At 44.3% G+C, this 20,646-nt stretch overlaps 1 protein-coding gene across 1 annotated transcript in view; it reads left to right on the top strand.

The window, feature by feature from the left end:
• Positions 1-16,818, top strand: part of LOC309672781 (UDP-glucuronosyltransferase 1A9-like) — a gene marked incomplete at its 5' end in the record, with an annotated part of 37,320 nt that extends 20,502 nt beyond the window's left edge. The window contains 4 exons of the mRNA XM_082484373.1: positions 13,488-13,619; positions 13,886-13,973; positions 14,747-14,966; positions 16,321-16,818. Coding sequence (XP_082340499.1) covers positions 13,488-13,619; positions 13,886-13,973; positions 14,747-14,966; positions 16,321-16,618 — 738 coding nt within the window. The 3' untranslated portion in view covers positions 16,619-16,818. The remainder of the gene's footprint in view (positions 1-13,487; positions 13,620-13,885; positions 13,974-14,746; positions 14,967-16,320) is intronic.
• Positions 16,819-20,646: the final 3,828 nt, after the last annotated feature.

The raw sequence follows: 20,646 nt of genomic DNA, 5'->3' as shown, positions 1-20,646 counted from the left end.
CAATCTGTCGATAAACCACATATAAGACTCTTGCAGCTCTTGCTTTATTTTCACATAAGATGCGACAGCTTTCCCAGTATCAGGTACTTTCAGAAGGGCTTAATAAGCTAGTGTAGTTGTTTGCTGTAATATTTGTGGAGCCAAGCGCACTTGCAATTGTGGCGTATTTATAGGCAGCTCCCCCATCAATTGTGGTAAACCCACTCCCCTTACGGGATCGTCGTCAGCCCTTTCCAAATTTGCAAGGGCTGCCACTTGGCAAGCAGATTTCCACATTGATTCAGATAATACCATTTGCGTAGGAGTAAGTATTAAACGCGTAATTTGCTATATATCATAGGGTGTTAATTCATTTCCCAAAAATATTGTTTGCAACAGACTCTGGGTATGCGGTGCACATAACCCATTTTGTATAACAGTTTGTCTCAAGTCTTTCATTACTTCATAAGGAAAAGGTGAGTGCTCATTAGGCTGATCCGTTTGTCGTATGACGGGACACGCTATTGCATTTCCACATTCTGTACCTCTGCTGTCTAGTGCCTGTTGCTGCAAGTCTCTCCAATGGGTTCTCGGGTCGAATCCAGTTCTGGGGGCAGTCAGTGTCGGAGGTTCATACTCCTCCAAGTCCCTAGATGGTTCGTCAAAAGCCAGCAAAGGGCGTTTGGGTGTGGGGTAGATAGTAAGTCCCAATAATTTGACTGAATCGTGCTTGGCATGTTCAGAGCGCGCCCCCTCAGTTCGCAGTTCTCTCTCTTTTTAGTGGAGTGCTGCAACTGCTGTCCCTAATGCCTTGTGTTCCACTTTTTTGTCTTTTAAGTTTTCTAGAATTAAATGACCTGTAGTCATAATGTCTTTTGCAGTAGAGTCACCACGAGACGCGGCGTCCCAGGATTTTTCCCCTGCTTTTTCCCATGTCTCAATTTCAAATGCCATGACCAAATCGGCTTTTTTGCCGTTAGCTTTTAGCCATTTTAACGTGAGTTTTATCTTATACTCATCATACTTAATACCTCAATTCTGCAATATCTTAATTAAGATCTGTACTATAGCTTTCTCGTCTGCAGACATATGTGCTCCCATCTTAATGACTATCCAGCCGCTCACCTGCACTCGAATGGAGAGGCGATTGACCCAGGTATATGTGCTCAGTCAGTCCAGCTGCTGTAGCAAATCGTTTGGCTGGAGGTCTCCCAGTGCTGCAGCGTCTCGACCCTATCACGTCGGGGTCACCATTTGTCAGAGATGAAGTGGCATGGACTCCAATATGCAGGACCGAAATCAGCTTTATTAAGCAAGTGTGCTCTTTGTATACTTTCCTACCAAGGCCAGTAATTTTCTACTTTACTTGTTTACACCATCGTATACTCTAAAAGATCATGTTCCCACCAAAAAGGGAATCTCTCTTCCTTGTGAGCAGCACCTCCTTATCTAGGGAGTAGCTTCACATAACTTCATTGTCTGCCAGAACAGTGCTGCAGCTGCTTATTCCTCCCTATTAGTTCTACCACACTTAACCCTTCTTTTGCCTCAGTCCCCACATTTTCCCAGGATGGAGAAGACTGTTACAAAACCCAGGGAATAGAAGCCCCTGGCCCAGCATGTGTCAGGTAGTGGAGCTGCTCATCCCAAAGGGACATGAAAAGCTTGATCTTCATTCCTCAGCCATTTTTTTTTCTGTTAAGGTTTTCCTGTGGTTTGGAATATGGTAGACTCAAAAAAATACGTTATTTTGGAAGGTGCCATCAATCAACAGAGTGCTTGATTTGCAGATGGATATAGTCACAGCTTAGCAGTGTATCTTGTGAATTCTATCAGATTTGGCAATGCACATATTTTCAGTTATTCCTCTTTTTGACTGAAGAAGTGTTACCTTGTTTTGCATATCCTAGACCAGTAATGCTCCTCAGTGGAAGCACCAGCACTGGTATGTCATAGAATCATAGTACATTTTGGTTTGGAGGGGATCTTAAAGATCATCTAGTTCCAACCCCCCTGCCATGGCAGGGACATCTCCCACTAGGCTGCTCAAAGCCCGATCCAACCTGGCCTTGAACACCTCCAGGGATTGTGTGATGTCATTGTAATATAAATGCTTTTAACTTCTTGTCAACAAGAACTGACAAGAGCTTATCTGTGCACACTCAGCGCAGTTTGGTTGAGAAGGTGCCACTTTCTTCCCTAATCTCAAACCACTGCGGGGCTTATTCTCTCCTAGGCCCCTTGCCCCACACCAGCAGATGCTTAATGGTGCTGCTAGATGGGAGTCAGTGGCTCCATGTGCTTGCAGATGACTTCAGACAGAAGTGGTGTGAAATAGCTGGCCCTGCATCTGGAAGAACAGGTCTCCCACTAAATGTCAGGAAGAAATGGAAGGAGATAGACCCAGAGCTGATCCCAAAGGAAGAGGTGGATGGAACTTCCCCATCTACAAGGTCTCAGAGGAGAAAATCATTCTAGAACGGGTCTTAACAGCCTGAAGAGGAACAGCCCTATCCTCACACTCCACCAGCATTCATGTTGGGGGTGGACACAGTCATTGGATAACAAAAAAGCAAGCATTCTGTACCAGCCTCAAGGGTTATTGTGAGTCCAGCTCTTCTGGCTGTCTCATGGGGGAACTTCATAAAAATCCTCATTCATTTGTGCCTTTGCAGGAACTTGTAGTACTTCCTTGATGCTTAACATACAATTTTTGTCACACTTCCATCTTCATCAGTCTTTCCCACTCCAGAAACAAACTTAAACAGCTCTTCCACATCTGCTATGGGTCCATAAGCCTTCTGGAGATGAGTCTTCAAAAAGATGGCTGGGGGGGAGGGGTCGGGCAGGTTTTGCCCAGAGGGAAGGGAGCAATCTCTGCTAGGTTGAATAGTGATGTGGATGTGACACATCTGCACCTGCAAAAGGTTCAGCAAAAGGGAAGCTATCAGAAATGCAGTCCCAACCAGAACCATGCCTGCGTCCTTCCTGGGATGCTCTTTACTGTTCCTCTAATGAAAACAGATGGGTGTTATCCGGTGCATTCACCACACACCACCAGCCTGTGGACTTGGCTGAACTTAGTACTTGTTATGTAGTCTTTTATCAAATCAGTGATTATCCATTTACCACACAGCAAATACCTTGAAAGATCAAAAGTTAGGCTGTAGCACAGATTGCTTAAAAGCACAGAGCTGGTTCCGTTGCTTCAGTGCTGCCAGTGGTTTTCCTTCTGGGCAGCACTCACCATATTTCTGCAGAAATGGCCCCGGTGCTTAGTGCTCATCTGCCAGTCATGTCGGTGCTGGTTCTGCTCCTGTCCATGCTCAGTTTGGCTGCTGGTGGAAAGCTGCTGGTGGTGCCGGTGGATGGGAGTCATTGGCTCAGCATGCGGGAAGTGTTGGACGGTCTCAGGCAGAAAGGGCATGAAATAGTCGTCGTTGCACCTGAAATCAGTTTGTACATAAAGCCAACAAAGAATTTTGTTATGAAAATGTACCCAGTCCCTTTCACACAGGAAGAGATGGATCGCACTTTCTGGAGAACTAGCCAGGATGTATTTGAAGAAGGATCTTTTCTGGAAAGAATTGTTAAAACTTATGAGGGAGTGAAAAACACTTCTGCCATGTTCCTGTCTACCTGTACACACTTACTGCATAACAAAGAGCTTGTCAGATACCTTGAGGAGAGTAAGTTTGATGCTGTCTTTACAGATCCAATACTACCCTGTGGGCAGATTCTGGCTGAGCATCTTTCAGTCCCTTCAGTGTTTTTTTTGCAGCAAATACCATGTGGCTTAGAATTCGAAGCCACTCAATGTCCCAATCCTCCTTCATATGTGCCTAGGGTATTTACAGATCTTACAGACCACATGAACTTTTTCCAGCGGGTGAAGAATCTCATCTTTGACATGCCAAATTATTTTCTGTGTGATTTTGTCTTTCAACCATATGCAAAACTGGCTTCTGAGTTCCTCCAGCGGGACGTGACTGTGCCGGATCTCTTACGCCAGGCCTCCATTTGGCTCATGAAGCTAGACTTTGTTTTACACTATCCAAGACCATTGATGCCTAACATGATTATGGTTAGTGGAGTAAACTGTGCTCACAAGAAGCTAACTCAGGTGGGTTTTAGTCTGATTTTTCTTGTTATTCTTGCAGGCTTTTATGTACTCTGAAAAGCTGTACAACAGCTTTTGTTAGAAAGGTCTCTTTCTGTGGGTAAATGGATTTCAAACTGCTTTTGCTTTGCAAAGAAGTGCCAGTAGTCCTTTCAATGAATGCAGTAATATATCAGAGTATAAAAATGGAGAAAGTGCTGTAAATGAATTTAGCTCTGGGAAGCTACCCATTGTCATGTGTCTATGCTCAAAGCCAGCTTTGACACTAGAGCCGGTTGCTCAGGCCCTCTTTGCTCAGGACTGTTGATGTGGTGCAAGGCAGACTTTCATTTGAGGAGACATCCTGTGGCTCATCCTGTGGTTCACCTTGTCATTGCTGATTTCCCCTGCTTTCCTATAGTACAGCTTTTTCTTCTTTATGCCCTTTCATTAAGGTAGTTAAAGACAGCAATAGATCTCCTGTTAGCCTTCACTTCTGAATCCTGAGCAAGATCATCTTTCTCAGCTCCTTGTCATGGTCCCCTGCTCCTAACCATCTTCTTGGCTTTTGCTGGACTTCCTCCAGCACATCAACGTCTTTCTTGCACTGAAGAGCCCCAGACTGGGTACAGGTCTTCAGATGTCTCCCAAGTGCTGAACAGAAGGGAAGGATCACCTCTGTCAGTCTGCTGGCTGCAGTCATACTCTATAGCACAGGATGTTGTTGCCTCTGTGGCTGCAAGGGCACACTGCTGACTCATATTCAACCTTTTGTCCACAAGGACCCTGGGTCATTTTCTGCAGAGCTGCTGTCTGTCCAGCTGGAGTGCAGCCTGTCCTGTGGCATGGAGTTATCCCATCCCAGTGGCAGAACTTTGCTTTTGCCTTTGCTGACCTTCATGAGGCTCCTGTTGGCCCATTTGTCCAGCTTGTGGCATTCTTTTTCCGCATCCCAGGGCAGTGATGCCTCCTTACTTAAAGTATCAACTGGCATCATAAAAATAAAGTATGTTAAGTTACTTTATTTCAGATTTTTTTAATGTGTATTCCAATATATTTTGTGATTTGCAGAGTAACATCATAACTTTTGTTTTTAGAAATAAGTCTTCCTGTTAAGTAAGTTTTTCAGACACCAACTTTGCAAAATGGTGAAATAGGGCTTAATTTTGAGAAACAGCTGAATCTCATGCCATAAAAATGAAGCATTTTTAAGAGGATTCAAATTTGGTACTCAGTCTAGAAAAGCAGAGATGGAATAAACTGTATGGCTAAACCTATGAAGATGACTATGACAGAGGATCCGTGACAGAGGTCTATAAAATCCTGAAAAGAGTAGTGAAGGGAAAAGGAGAAATGATAGGCAGTTTCTCCCAATGCTTGACCTATGACTAACGCTGAAATGAGGTGGCAGCAAGCTTAAAGCAAATAAAAGGCAGTACTTTTTCATGCCGTGCACACACACACACACACAAAATCTGCCTCTCAACACCAGCAGATTTTTTTTTAGAGAAAACCTATGAGTTTAAAAAGGATTTGGGTGGTTAATAAGAGTCTCATGGTTTAGGCAATTTCTGCCCCCACTCCTGGCAGCTCTCCCAGCTATACACTGAGCATGACATCACATGGTATGGAATACCTCTTTGGCTAGTTTGGGCCAGCCATCCAGTCCCAGCTGTGTCCCATCCCAGCTTCTTGGGAAAAGGAACCCTGTCCCTGCCGGAACCAGAACGAAGAGGTACATTCTGGCTGCCAAGATTTGTAGACTTACAAAAGAGGTAATCATGGATTCCCCTAACTGGGGATATTCACTGTACTGTTTCCAGCATACAACGTTGGCACTCAATTCTGTACTTTAGCTTTACTTTCTCTTGATAGATGCCTCTTTTCACCTTTGCCGTTGGAATGGGCTGAACTTGAGGACTTCATTCAGTCTCTGGACTCATATACATGTGAAATGGTGTTTGTGTGTTGCTCGAAATCCAGTGATGCAACTTTTAAACTCTTATTAACATGCCTTAAGGATTTGCTTTGGGATTTTTTTACCTCTTTAATGTTGGTTTATAGCATTTTTTAGTGGTGTTACACAGATAATACACATTTGTCTGAAATGTTAGCAGAACTTGAAGACTACATGGAAATGACTATATATATATCAAATAGGAGATTTGAGAGCCCGTTATATGTTAGCATAGGGTAACAGTATCTCTGCAAGTCCGGGTTGTCTACTTGAGTGTATACTGCCACCTTAAGGCATATGGAATGCTCCATCGCCTTGTTATGTGAGATCTTTTCCTCTTTATTGCTGAAACGTGAGAATGCACACATAGGTACTGCTGGTAACTTTCTGGCACATGATAATACCTTCTGTCCACCTCCTTTAGTTTTAGGCCTTTTAATATCACCTCAGCGTGCCAGCTAGAGGGAAAATTTTTGCTTTAACAGGCTGCAGAATGGGACTGTATCAATGTCTGAAACTCCTTCCTCTTTAACGCAGTTGCCTTAGATGTTGCAGTCCTCTTTGCTGCGTAGAGAATGGCTTATGAGAATCACTTTTTTTAACATGCCACATGGAGAACGTCCTATCAAAATAAACTTTTTAGGACACACTTAGTATTAGCCTTGAAATGTGCTTATGGTACCCAGGTACCTTTGGCAAAGGTAGACATTTCATGAACCAGATTTCCCATCACTTCTACCTACTCCAAGACAACTCTTCCAGGCTGCTGCACACCATAAAGAAACCGTTCAGAGCTCTCTCTGATCAGGTGTGCTTGGCTGGGGAGTCTAAAACAGCCTCCTTTCTCTAGCCAGCAATTGCCCTTGTGCAGCTGCCATTGCTGTGTCTTTTTTTGCTTTTTCAAACTTGCAAACTTTCAGCACCCACCTTTACCCTTTCCATGAAACATGCCTTAATGGCAGATGAGAACTGCTTGGTCAGGCACTTCTTTTAAGCACAAACTGCGGATATTTGCTTTTCTAGGTTTATCTTGAAAGTGTTCACGTGCCTTTGCATGTTCTCCCTGCTTAAGGATTCTGCTTTGCTTATAGGTGCCTATTTCATTCACCTATCTACCCATTGGGTTTCCATTGCAGCAGCTTCAATCCAGGTTCTCAAGAATAATTAGGCACTTAAATCCCATTCAAATCAACCTGATTTGCATATCTAAATAAGTCCTTGGAGTGGGACTTTCTTCCACATCAGATCATGTCAGCCATGCTGTTATACAGGCAAACTTTCAAAACCTCAGAGGCATAAAGCCTTTTCCAAATGTTCAGTCCAAATCTCTCAAACTGCTGTTTGTGGGGCTGATCATATTTTTTACTGCTACCCCGAAAAAAAACTGGCTCCATCGTCATTGTTACTCCCCATCGAGTAGCTATAGTCTACTGCTGGGTGTTACAGAGAACAGGACTTCAAACATGCATGGGGTTTTTTTGCCTTAAAATCTTATCACAGGACATGCAGAAGCAGCTCAAAAACTCTGTTCTTCTCTTCTTCTGGTAAGCACAGGACACAAGTGTGAACTTCCCATTGGGTCATACCACAGCCAAGTCTTGGTAACTTCTTTTGAAAAGTAGCTGTTCTTAAGAAATTTAAAAAGTGTTTGGCCTGTAGCCTCTCACCTACAAACTATTATGGCCCCTCTTGAGCAAGGACCTCATATTCTGCTGCATCACTGCTTTCAAAAAGACGTTTCGCCTCAAGCCACTCACCTACAAACTCTTATGGCCCTTCTTGAGCAAGAACTGCATATTCTGCTGCATCATTGTTTATATAAAAAGGTGTTTGGTTAATATGTTACCCAAACTTTGGTGACACCGCAGCTTGGCATGCTGGCTCCTGCTTACCATGTAGAACATCATGTGTGAACTCCAGGGACCTTTCTGAGCAAAGGTGTAAGAGAGAAAGTTGCAGGTTTAGGTCTTTCAGGTCAGCAGTGCAACGTGCTGCTTGTATTATAAGCTCTCTGGAGAAGCTCGGTGGCCATGAAAGTTGATTCCTGATTTGAATCTGGCACAGGACAGTCCAGTGCAGAGTGTCTTACTTCAAACAGAAAAATCCCTCTACAAACAACTGCTACCTCTGCTAATCAAAGACCCTGCTACTTGTTCTGAATTGTTCTGTAGCTTAAATGCGTGGAAATGCTTCTTGCTTTAGGTCCCTTGATAGCACCCTTATCACCATTTAAAATGTGATCTTTGAACTCCAACAACCTGTCTTGGCAAATATTTTGTAGATATAAAGATTAAAGACCATCAAGTTATAAATGTGGTACAACTGTTTTTTGCTTTCATATGCTGCTTGGAAGAAGCAAGAAGGAACAGTTCATTTCTTTTCCTGCTGACAGCCCCATGACAGTTATGTGGAGGTACCAGATATACGCTGGGCTTGCTCTTTTTCTTTCTTTCTGGAGTTTGGCAGAAAGTGGGAAGCTCTTGGTCGTGCCTCAGGATGGAAGTCACTGGCTGAGCATGCGTGTGGTTCTAGAGAAACTCTGGGAGAGGGGACACGAAATCGTTGCAGTGATTCCTGAAGCCAGTTTGCTCATGAAAAGCTCACAATCTTTCACCATCAAAACATACTCTGTCCCTTACACACAGGAGTTTGTGGATAGATACTACCATTCCATCGGTGAAAGAAGTTTTGATAACCCTTCCATTCTAGAAAAATTTACAATTTTACTCAGCAATATATCAGAACTGACCAGCATATTCTCTTCTACTTGTCGGCATCTCTTATATGATGAAGAACTAATGAAGTACCTCCATGACAGCAAATTTGATGCCATTATGGTGGATCCTGTGTTGCCCTGTGGACCAATTGTTGCTGAGTACCTCTCTCTCCCTTCTGTGTACTTCATGCGTGGTCTTCCATGTACCTTAGACTACAAAGCCACACAGTGTCCCAGTCCTTTCTCTTACGTGCCGAGGACTTTCACATCCAGCTCAGATCACATGACATTTACGGAGCGTGTGAAGAACCTCCTGGCTGGGTTTTCAGAGCATTTGTTTTGCTATCTGTTTTATTTAAAATATGAGAACTTAGCGTCTGAGTTTCTTCACAGAGAAGTAACAGTACTGGAACTATTTAGCAAAGCATCCATTTGGCTGATGAGATATGACTTTGTTTTTGAGTATCCACGCCCAATAATGCCAAATATGATCTATATTGGAGGAATCAACTGTGAGCAGAAGAAGCCATTATCAAAGGTTTGTCATTGTTTATGTTGAGGGTATTATAGCATTTATTAGTGATTATGTAAGATTTGCTTTTCTAAGTGCTTCCTATTTGTGCTTGAGCCAATACATGATTGAATACCAGGATGGCATGATTTGGAAGTGTTAATCACACTCTGAGATCACAGGACCTTAGCTTTGTTGCAGTGCAAGCAGCTGAAGGGTTTCTCTCCAGGAGAGCTTAGGTGAAGTTGTCTAAGCTATGCAACTGCCTAGGTATAGCTTAGCTTGTTGTAAGCATATCACCGTAATATCAGACAATCATGGCACGTATGCTATATCTGGACAAATGACAAAATAATTCTAGGTCATATGATTTAGTATCCCTAACAGTTGTGGAATACTGATTAATTGCAGGAGATGTGCTTGGACTAAAAATGGAAACGTGGAACTATGTATATACCCAGACACTTATAGTATGCAATAGAGATTAATAATGCAGATGAATACCCCAAAACCAGGGGTATGCAGTCAGAGGCGGTAGAGGGAGCTCTTTTGCCTCTGAATCCTCTTCAGGATTGTAACTATCTACCTTCCCTCCCTGGCTTGTTTAAATCTGTCTAAGTGGGCTGTGCAAATAGTGCAGTTGTCAGTCATTTATTTTGTTTTTCAGACTGTGGTGGTGTTGCAACAGCAGAAGTTATTGCTAAGCTTGCATCACTTTTGCTACTGTAGACTCAGGGCTTTCACTTCGATAACTGCTACGATATAGAAACAAATCTGAAGATAAAGCTTATCAACCCACTATGTATCATCAAATCTGTCAATCATTGCTCCTTGTTTAGACTCTGAGAGCACAAGGTAATCCAACTTTTGTTCTGAGCTTTGTGTCCAATCAGCTGAGCAGACTCAAGGCAGGGAGTTCATCATTAACTGGATATTAATAAGATAGTGATTGCTTTGTCAGGTGTTACCTCCCATTCATAACTCTGCTCAGCCTTCCAGTGCGACATGCTGCCAATTGCTTGACGCTTCTCCCTCAAGTATTTGAATCCTCCAATGTTAATTCAAACATTCAACTTTACCTTGCAGTGCCCAGTTACTTAAAGCCTTCACTGTGCACAGATGATAAACCCAACCTTTACCCACAGTTAAAAATTACCCTCATTTCTGCCCACAAACATACAGCCCGTTAAAAATTACACATGTGCCTTAGTTAAGATTAAAGTGCAAAGTACCCCACAACTCATTCCTCGTCCCCTGCAACAGTTTTGCATCTGTTTAGAACTCTGCTGACAGCACAAGGAAAATGACTTCGTCAAATCCAGGATTTAGTTCTCTTGCCTCCTGGTTTGTGTTTTTCATGCTCCTGTGGAACTTTTCTGAAGGTGGAAAGCTTTTGGTTGTACCTATCGATGGCAGCCACTGGCTTAGCATGCGCCCGGTTGTGGAGCAGCTCAGACAGAGGGGACATGAAATCGTGGTGGTTGCGCCAGAGATAAATTTGCGGATAGATTCGTCAGTGCATTATACCATGAAAACATACTCTGTGCCTTACACCAAGGAGTATGTGGAGACGGAATTTAGAAAGCTGGGGCATAGCAGTTTCACGCCTCAACCCTTCTTGGAAAAATTCTCAAAAATGGCAAATATTACAACCATGTTCTTTGATTCCTGCAAACGTCTTCTGTCTAACAGGGAGCTGATTCAATACCTTGAAGAAAGCAAATTTGATGCTGTCTTTATGGATCCTTTCTTTCCATGTGGACAGATAGTGGCCGAACACCTCTCCCTACCTTCTGTGTACTTCATTCGGGGACTGCCGTGCAGCCTAGACTTCCACGCTACCCTCTGCCCAAATCCTCCCTCTTACGTTCCTAGGTTCTTCACTCGCTATACGGACCGCATGGTGTTCCTCCAGCGCGTGGGCAATCTCATAGCTAGCCTGAGCAGTTCCCTGGTTTGCAGTTTTCTTTATTCACCATACGATCGTTTGATCAAAGAATTCCTACAGCAAGAGGCAACAGTGCTTGAACTGTTCAGCCACGCGTCTGTTTGGCTCCTGAAATATGACTTTGTGTTTGAGTACCCCAGGCCCCTAATGCCTAATATGGTCTTGATCGGAGGCATAAGCTGCACTCAGGAAAAAGCATTATCACAGGTCAGTTACCTTTTTTCCCCTAGTTTAGCTATGACTGCACTGTTTGCTCTCACCATGAGATGGAGCTCCTGGCGGTACAAATAACAGGAGAAAGAGCGAGGTGGAAGTGGCTGGGAAAGCACTTTGCGCCTGTGCATCCCTTGTGCAATGAGGAGTAAGTTATTTTGTGGGAGACCTCCAGATTCCCAGACAAGCATGCACGAAAAGCTGGGCTTTTCCAGGTTTTCCTCTGGTATTTTCTGGCTGCCTATTTCCAGACTCGGTGCTAGCTAGGGTAATGGAGCAGGCCAAATCATCCTAGTCCTCTGCCCTTGAGCAGAGGACTGTTTCTGCAGGAATTTAAGAGACTGTGGCAGACCTGAACAAAATCCCTACCCACTCCAGTGAAGCAGCAAGACATCTGCTTCTTCTGTGTAAAACACTCTGTTCCAGATCTGGACTGCAATATTTTGCTTGAACTATACCAAACCTCCCAAATACAGGCTATCTGCCACTTTCCAGTAAGAAATCATCCTCTATTACCACTCCTAGTGCTTTCTCTTATTTTTCAGTGAGCGTCCGCTGCAGGTATTTCATAAATGTCATGTGCAGTGCCCACCGATATGAGCAGATCCTGGTTAAAAAGACTTTAGTAAAGTGACCCACCTATTCCCAAAGCAGGGCTGCAAAAAGTTTCATAATGGTAGTGGTGCTTCTGAGAAGAACGTCAGACCTTTGCAGATGAAAACATATAAAAATCAGAGTAAAACTGATGTGACTGGTCCTACAGAAAATCAGTAGGGCTAAATACACCCTGAAATAGCTGTGTCTGTTCCACTGCATCAGGAGCTGCAGGAAGCAAGTCAACCACTGGCCAAAGAATTTTGTACCAAAAGCACATTTGTAATTTGGGGAGGATCTTGCAGTTCCAAGATGTCTGTGAGTTTATACAGAACTGAGCCCCGAGTTCCCGACCAGATATCTATGACACCTTAATGGAGAGCGTGTCTTCAGAGAAATCTGATAAGACAGAACCAAGCCCTGAAATTAGAGTTACATTTTGCCTTGTTTGCCCCCAGGAGAGCAGCAGGTCTGCTGCTCAGGGTGCAGCTATTAGGAAACCCTCGACAGCTCTTTCTGTTTGGGATCCAGTCGCACACAAAGGGCCACAGCACTCTGGTCAGCCACAAAAATACGTAACAGAGTGTAAACTAAGAGGGTCAATCTTGGCTATCCCCTCAGACCGTAGCGATAACATTTCAACTGCCAGACTTACGGGAACATTTATTTAATTTTATTCCACTCATTTAACTCTGATGCCTGCAGCAATTCCCTCCAGTTTTGTCTTTCCTTCCCTGGCTTTACCAAATACTTTTCTATGGCATAAGATATTTGCTCCAGCCTTTGGCTGTTTTTATACTTCATCATAATGCTTTTGTTCTTGGATTGCAGTGACAGATCCCCTAGTCCTTCTTTTATTTAAATCAAACAAACAAAACCTAAAAAAAAAAACCCTGGCAGCGGTTCCATATTATCATACTCAAAGCAGACCCAGTAAATCCAGATATTAGAAGATAGAGCTATCTGCTGTCAGAACACTTTTCAAAATCTTAATTCTCTCTTGCAGCTGCATGGTCTGAAAAGAAGAGCATCAATTCTAAATCCAGAGCATCTGACTTGCAATAAATGTGAAAATAAACTACAATGTATTCCCCTGGGGATTGGTTGCCAGGAAAAATCTGATGATGAATTGATGTCCTTAATTGGTACAGCATCTTTTGTATTGCACAGAAACCGATGTCTTTGAGGAGGCAGACATGACTGTTTAAAGTAACTTTTTTTTCCTGTCCATACTGAATCTCGGTTTGGGCTTCAATTCTGCAGACACTCACACACCTCCATAACTTTGTTCAGCCACCTGTGCCCATTTTTTTTCCTGGGACTCATTTTCACCTAATTTTCCTGAGCATAGTTTTCTTGTGTTGACTGTTCATTTTATTGCCTTTCCAGGTAGTTTTTTGGGAATGTGACATAAGTTACAGCATCTGATGTGGAAGGGATTTTGACTAAGGATGTACTTTGTGTTGGCAGGAATTTGAAGCTATTGTGAATGCCTCTGGAGAACATGGCATTGTTGTCTTCTCGCTGGGCTCCATGGTCTCCGAGATTCCTATGAAGAAAGCCACAGAAATTGCAGATGCCTTGGGAACAGTCCCTCAAACGGTATGGTTTCCCTCTCTCCCTTCCAGCACAGCAATTCAACACTATTTTCACATACAGCGTATGATTGCCTTTGGCTTTCAATGTGCCTGGTCCTTCCTTCTTTCTCCTGCTCCCTGATACCAGAAGAAACTATCACTCCGGCTGCTCTGCATGACGAAACAGGTTTCGTGCACCAGGGATGTTTTCAGCTGTGCTTTTCAACCCCACTGAGGAGCAGCAAGAGGCCAGCTGCGGAGAAATTACATTGTTTTTACTTCTCTTTAAAGGTTTTGTGGCGATACACGGGAGAAGCACCCCGCAACCTGCCGAAGAACGTAAAGCTCGTCAAATGGCTGCCACAGAATGATCTTCTAGGTAGGTCTGAGATACCTTGAGTGATACCAGCGTGTTTGTTTTAATCTGATACTGCTGTTGTAAGGCCCTATTAGCATAATCTGTGCTGACTCCCTGTATCACTGTGGGTAGGGGGACTTCCTCACAGCCTCTGCTGTTTGAACTTGATGAACTGCTCATCTTTTAGAAACTTATCTGATCCAACTTCAAAGTTGCCAAATTATGCAACAACACTGTTTGGAAAGGTGTTCCAACACTTGACTACCCTTAGTGTCAAAAATGGAGGTCTTCATCTCTGACTAGCCAGTCTCAACACCTAGCCATGCATTTTTCCCATGTTTTTGTCTACTGGACTGAAAAGAAAATTTAAGGTCCCTGAGTGGGCATTTCCAGACAGGTTATCAGGCTTTTCAAGCAGTAAAATTGTACGCGCTATTGCCAGGAGTGCATTTGTTGGTTAGACAATAGGGCTTGGCTATGGGAGATCTGCAAAACCTCACTTGGCTCTGATTTCATCCTAAAATCTGAGAAGCTTTGGAGGATTATCCAAGGCTTTTCAGAGGTTACCCAAACCAAGACAGAGCTCTACAACCCACATTCGTGCAATTCCCTGTAATCTCTGAAATCCCTGTTCTCTCCAGCCCTAAGTCTGTCCATAAGTAACGATGCATGCAACAGCCCAAAGTTCTTGATTTATACCTACCAGTACCATTTTTGTGCAAGTTTTTCCCCAGGGATGTGTTACTGTGACTGAACAAACCAAATACCTGAGCAAGTCTTTCTTTCCTCCACAGCTCACCCTAAGACTCGTGCCTTTATTACCCATGGAGGCTCACATGGTGTTTATGAGGGCATATGCAATGCGGTGCCAATGGTACTAATGCCATTATTTGGAGACCAGATGGACAACGCCAAGCGAGTAGAGTCACGGGGAGCAGGACTGACACTGAATATACTTGAAATGACTTCGAAGGACATATCCACTGCCCTGAAAGCAGTTATTAATGATAAAAAGTCAGTAATAGAAACACAGCCTTTCTCCTCCTGCTGTTGCATAACACCAGCATGCTAGCTTCCAGCTTAACAGAACGTTAATCTGTTCTTATATGCCTTCTTGATATAAAAAGCTACATCACTGAGAAGCTGATGCTTGCCCTGGGTTAATCTCATCCTGTCCCTATAACAGCACCGTCCTTCTCAGTGCCCAGGATCATAATCATTAGGTGACGAGAACTGGCTGATCTGAGAGGATGCAGGTATCGGAGAAGATGGGGTATAAGTGCAATGGCAGAAATGGAGTTGACAAAAGATATGTCACCTACTTAAAGACAAATTTGCCGGGCAGCGATGTAGAGGGCTCTGACACAACATGGTAGAAAAGGCAATTGGTGAAGGGAGATGCGGCAAACTGCTTTTGTTCACCAAATCAGTGGTGCCATGAGTCAGTGCAGAGCCTGAAAAGGTTGAAAGGCTCAGCTGCATGGCTGATTTTCTTTGCATGAGTGTTGCTCAGAGATGCTGTCTGCACAGCAGCAGAAGGAAGGAGACAAGTGTCAGTGCCTCAGTATAGTCCAGAGGCTGTACTGTCAGAAAGCTTTGCCTACCAGCTGGCAGGGTTTATTAAACATAGCTATTATCACTCATTTATTTTACAGACCAGTTTTCTTAGTCATTTTTCCCCCACTAGAGCTCATAAAGAGCTGTGTGAGCACAGTCAGCTGCTGCCTGGGTCACCAAGGCTGGACAATTCCAGCCCACAGCAGAAGGAAAATGAACAGGTACACTGAGGCAGTACAGGGAACCATGCTAGACTTCATGGTATTTATTGCATTCAGCACGCCCAGGGTGTTTTAAGGCATCACAGTGAAGGGGAGCTTTGAGAGAAGGGGAGCTTCTTCCCCGCTCCCATTCTCTGTTGTCATTAGTGCCTCTAAGTCCTTGGCATCCTCTTCCCCATTATGTTTCTGAGAAATGGCATCTTATTGTCATTGTTTCCTAGCCATCATTCTTATAGCAATACCACTACTGCTACTGCATGTTGTTCTGTAGCTGGACAGCTTTTCTACACCCAGTCTCGCATTTCAGCCAGATGCCTTCATCCTTCACCGCAGAGATTTTGGTGACAGCTCCAACAAAGCTTCTCTGCTTCTTTTACTAATACCTTTTCTCCTTTCTTTGTCATTGAAAACAGCACTTTTCTGGGCCCATAACTTTGCCATTATCCTTCTCATGGGGTGGGGGTGCTGGGAAAGACCACCAGAGAAGCCCCCGGTGGGCCATCAGATGACTGACACTACATCCTTCTTTTCTGGGGACTCAATCTCAGCAGCACAAGTCATTGAAAACACCCAATGTCTTTTCTTGGTAGGTACAAAGAGAACATCAAGCGTCTCTCAGACCTTCACCTTGACAGACCCATCCACCCCCTGGACCTGGCCGTGCACTGGGTGGAGTTTGTAATGAGACACAAAGGGGCCCCACACCTGCGACCTGCTGCTCACGACCTGAACTGGATCCAGTACCACTCCCTGGATGTCATTGCCTTCCTCCTTGCCGTGGTGCTCCTCTCCCTCTTCATTTCTGTGAAGTGCTGCCTGTTCTGCTGCCGCAGGTGCTGCTGTAAGAAGGGAAGAACAAGAAAGCCAACTAAATCAAAGTCCCACTAGCAAATGAAACCAGTGGTGGGAGCAAAGGCCTCTGCTCCGGACCAAAAGGATCAGACAACATCTCAAATTTCACTAAAATAATTGCTGACTTTCAGTCAAGAAATAATAGTGTTCCTTTAAACTAGCACCATGGGATGGGTTGTTTCAGTGATATAATTTTTGCCTTTGATTAAGAATCAGTCATTAAAAATAATTTGTATAGGAGTGCTTCAGTCACTTGGGAAGCTGTTAGTGTGAAGACCAAGGCTCCTGGCTTCCACCTCTTGGTGTACGGAGGACTCATGGTGATATTTTTTTTAACCTCTATATGCAGTGGAGATATATAGGAGCGTTATAAGACTTTGCTTCAAGGGCTTTGGGAGAATCATTTACTCTAGTGTAAGACTGTCAGGTTTATCAAGCACTTTGAAATCTTTGTATAGCTATTGTTATAGAAGAGGCAAATGTGATACACTGACAAGACGTGTCACATCAGCCAAGCTAGATGCACATCTTAAATGGGTTTTGTGTGTGATTACAGTACTCAATTAAGGTTTCAGCAGGGAAGTGGTTGTAAAGCCACTGGTGTTTCACCCAAGCTCCCCATGAGGCAGAGTGCTGTGTCTGGACCTTACCTGTGAGGTGATGAGACCTTTGTAAGCAGTGCTGATAAAAACCAACTGATTTAGTCTTTGTAAGAGATGTTCAACTAAAGACCCAAACCCCAGCCCTATAAATAAATCTCCGGTAATAACAATAATGGCTCTTGTGTTTTCTAACTGATGCTTGTCAATTATGGAAAGAGAGGTGGAGAAGGGAAAGATTTAATGCACCATGGTGTGAAAGCCACCTCAATGCACAAAAGCCAGTTCTCAGCATTACTGTCGCGGATGGAAGTATTTGACACAGTTATGATTCGGCAGCGGTTCAAAATTTATTAATAATTTGAGATAAGTCAAGAGGTCGAATCTTAGCAGCACTTGATTAATAACTAATTTAAAGGTTTACAGAGTAACCTAACAAAATAACTAAACAGTGACTTAATTACAGATTCAAAGATGGCAGGATTCATACTAACTTACTATAAAGTATCCCAAATCAGTACATGTACACATGAACAAAAGCACAGATATCAAATTATTGCATATGCATATAAGTGCATGCATACACACACACCGGTCTGTAACCACAGAGATCAAAGATCTCCTAATATCGCACGACCCCTTTTAACTCCTATGTGTGCAGGACAAATGGAAGAACACTCACATCTATAAAGCTAATCATAAATATGTAAGTGGAGAGGTGGATGAAAGAGAGGCTAGCCTATAGTTAAAATTTCCCTTTCAAGTTAGAGTAAATACTCACAATATATCGGCATTTCTCAACAGGAGATAATTGAGGCTCGAGAAGGGTTCTCTTGCCCTGGCCTTCTAGTCCTCTAGGTGTCTGCCTGAGCAGTGTTTCAACTCAGGGGGGATACTGGCCACAGCCCGCTGCGATCCAGAAGAGCTCAAAGGGTCTTTACTAGAATCGCTACTTATAGGACCCGAGATAATTGACTTTCATCAGGTACTTTTCCACTCCGGCCCAGCTCAGACAATGGAGTATTTTGGCACTTTCCATGGTTACGTGAACCCAGGACTTGCTAGAACTTGTGGTCCTGGTATCCCCCTCTCTGTGGCCATGATCCATATGCTGTCAGGAGTGACCGATTATAGTTATTATCTTCAAAAGGTAGGAGCCATGGAGACCAGGCACACTATTGTGTTCTTGGTCTGTTGCTTTCCACCTTTTCTTTCTTTTATGTTAGACCATTGTGTTATGTTCTGGTCCAGTGTATTTTTTATGTGGCCCAGGCAGGCAGGACATCACGCCAAGTACTGAGAGATCTAAGGTATAGCTGGGGGGCAGCCTGCACCACCACAATTACTGTCTTGCTACTTGGTGACTTGGTGCTTGTTGAGTGGTTGCATCCTGAGGCTGCCCAGTGCCCACTACTAGGTATAGAAAAAGTCAGAAAAGACCTTAAACATAAACTAATATTCGGGGCTCAAAACGGGCCGGGGCGTCATGATACATCATGGCAGACCTCCTTCACACAGGAGTCCAGCTAACTACTTGGTGCTGTTATTTTCTACTGCAGTTTCAAAAAACAGGTACTTCAGTGAAAATTGTTAAGTTCAAGAAGGCAGTCCCTCTCCTCCTCAGCCTGTCCCCATTGCAGTGCCTGATTCTCATGGACAGCCACTCCTCCTGCAAACTGTCCAGGACCGATGGCAACTGTTGCTTTTCATCTGCCTTTCCCTCCCCTTCTCCTGCACCCGATAACTAGAAGGACATACAGCGTGTCCCCATGGTGTGTAAGAGCTGACCTGCTTTTAAAATGCAGCTTTTACAGCTCCACACGTTCCTGAAGTGACAGCTCTGGCTGTCCCAGCTGGAGACAGGTGACAGCACTGCCTCTGTGTAAAGTTATGCAGTGACTCTGGAAATGAGACCCAGTGAGACTTTGCAGTGCCCACCATGCCACCAACCACGGTGGTTTCAGTCATGTCTGGGCATGAGACTGGCTTCTAGAAGCTGTCTGATGCAAAAAACACTTAAAATGCCCTTACAGAGAAGTTCTCAGAGTACCCTGCTGCAAACAGACTCTGGATCCAGTGAATTTCTGCATGGACGAGAGAGAAACCCCTTGATTTCAGATCAGATGAACAGAATTAAAAAAAAAAATAAAATCCCGATTGCAGTTGGTTTTTTTGTGATTTTTTTTGTTGCGTTCCCCCCCCCCCAACTCAAAACCTCTTGTGTAGGTGGAGAAAAGGAGCTAAAAGAAAGAGAGGAGGATGCAAAATGCCCATCCCATGACTTTCATTTCAGAAAGACCTCTAATAAAGCTGAAACAAGACAGCAGCAGAAACCAGGTATCTTCCTCCTCCCCTTTTCCCTTCACTCTCCTTAGACACGACTAGTTTGTAATGCTCTTGGCTCAAATGAGAGAGGAACCTTAGGGGACATGCAGGGCCAGGACTAGACAACTGTCATGTCATGTCCAGTTTCAGCTGTGCCCAGCAGAGGACGCTACGATATCACTAACAGGAGGGAGCAAGGAAAAGGCTATCCTTCCTCACCAAGCCAGCCCAGGTAGGTTGGTTTGAAGTCGATAGCAACTTGTTTATCCGTCTGTGCTCCAGAAGTAGGGACCCTGCTGAAGGAAGATGATTTTCAGAGCGAATTAGGAGTCTGAGTGGGACAAGCAGCACTGGTGCAGAGGAGGAACCGGAGGGACCGCAGTGTCACCGCAACATGGCCTTCCCAACCCTTCTCAAGGGAAGAGTTACGCTGGGGACGCTGTCCCCTCTTATTGCCCCTTAATTGGCTGCCATACAGAGCCGTGCTGCCCCTTAAGCAGGGCAGAGAGCCCCAAGCCCCTGCTTCCCTTACTGGGGGAAGGAGAAGTAATTGACCATGATGCATTTATAAGCAACAGAACTGAGACTGGGTCATTTTCCAAAAGGGGAAACTGAGGCGGGGCCAGCCATTGCCCCTGTCCCTGCGCGGTGCAGGCTCTACATGGCCACAAGGCTCCAGACACTGCAGCCTCAACTTTTCCAGCACACCCTCCAAATCTCTCTTTTTAAACACCTGCCAAAAATCAGCAGGCAAAATCCCTTCACTGCCCTTGGAAAATGGAGGCACAAACACCTCCCACCTCCGGCAGCCTCTCAGCATCACTGAGTGCTCACGTAGCACCCCTTCAGAGTGTGAAAGGAGAGGAAAGCTGTTGCTTTCCGCTCCTACATGGTGACTTTTCTAGTGTTTATTTTATTTTTGCCTGGATTTTAACATCCAGGCTTGGAACAGTAAGGCTGTGAAAAAAAAGCAGTGAAAACCAGTGCTGCTCCTGACTCTTCTGGTGACCCTTGGACACCCCTGGCTGCAAAACAAGGGCAAGACACTCTTCGGCTTTGGGAGGGTGGGGGCACAGCAGTCCTGGGGGGCACAGCAGCCCTGGCTCTGGTGGGAGAATGGAGTCAGCATCTCTTGCTGCT

Source organism: Vanellus vanellus (assembly GCF_965231255.1).
Source record: "Vanellus vanellus genome assembly, chromosome: 5".
NCBI lineage: Eukaryota > Metazoa > Chordata > Aves > Charadriiformes > Charadriidae > Vanellus > Vanellus vanellus.
This window is presented reverse-complemented; position numbering and strand designations above follow the sequence as displayed.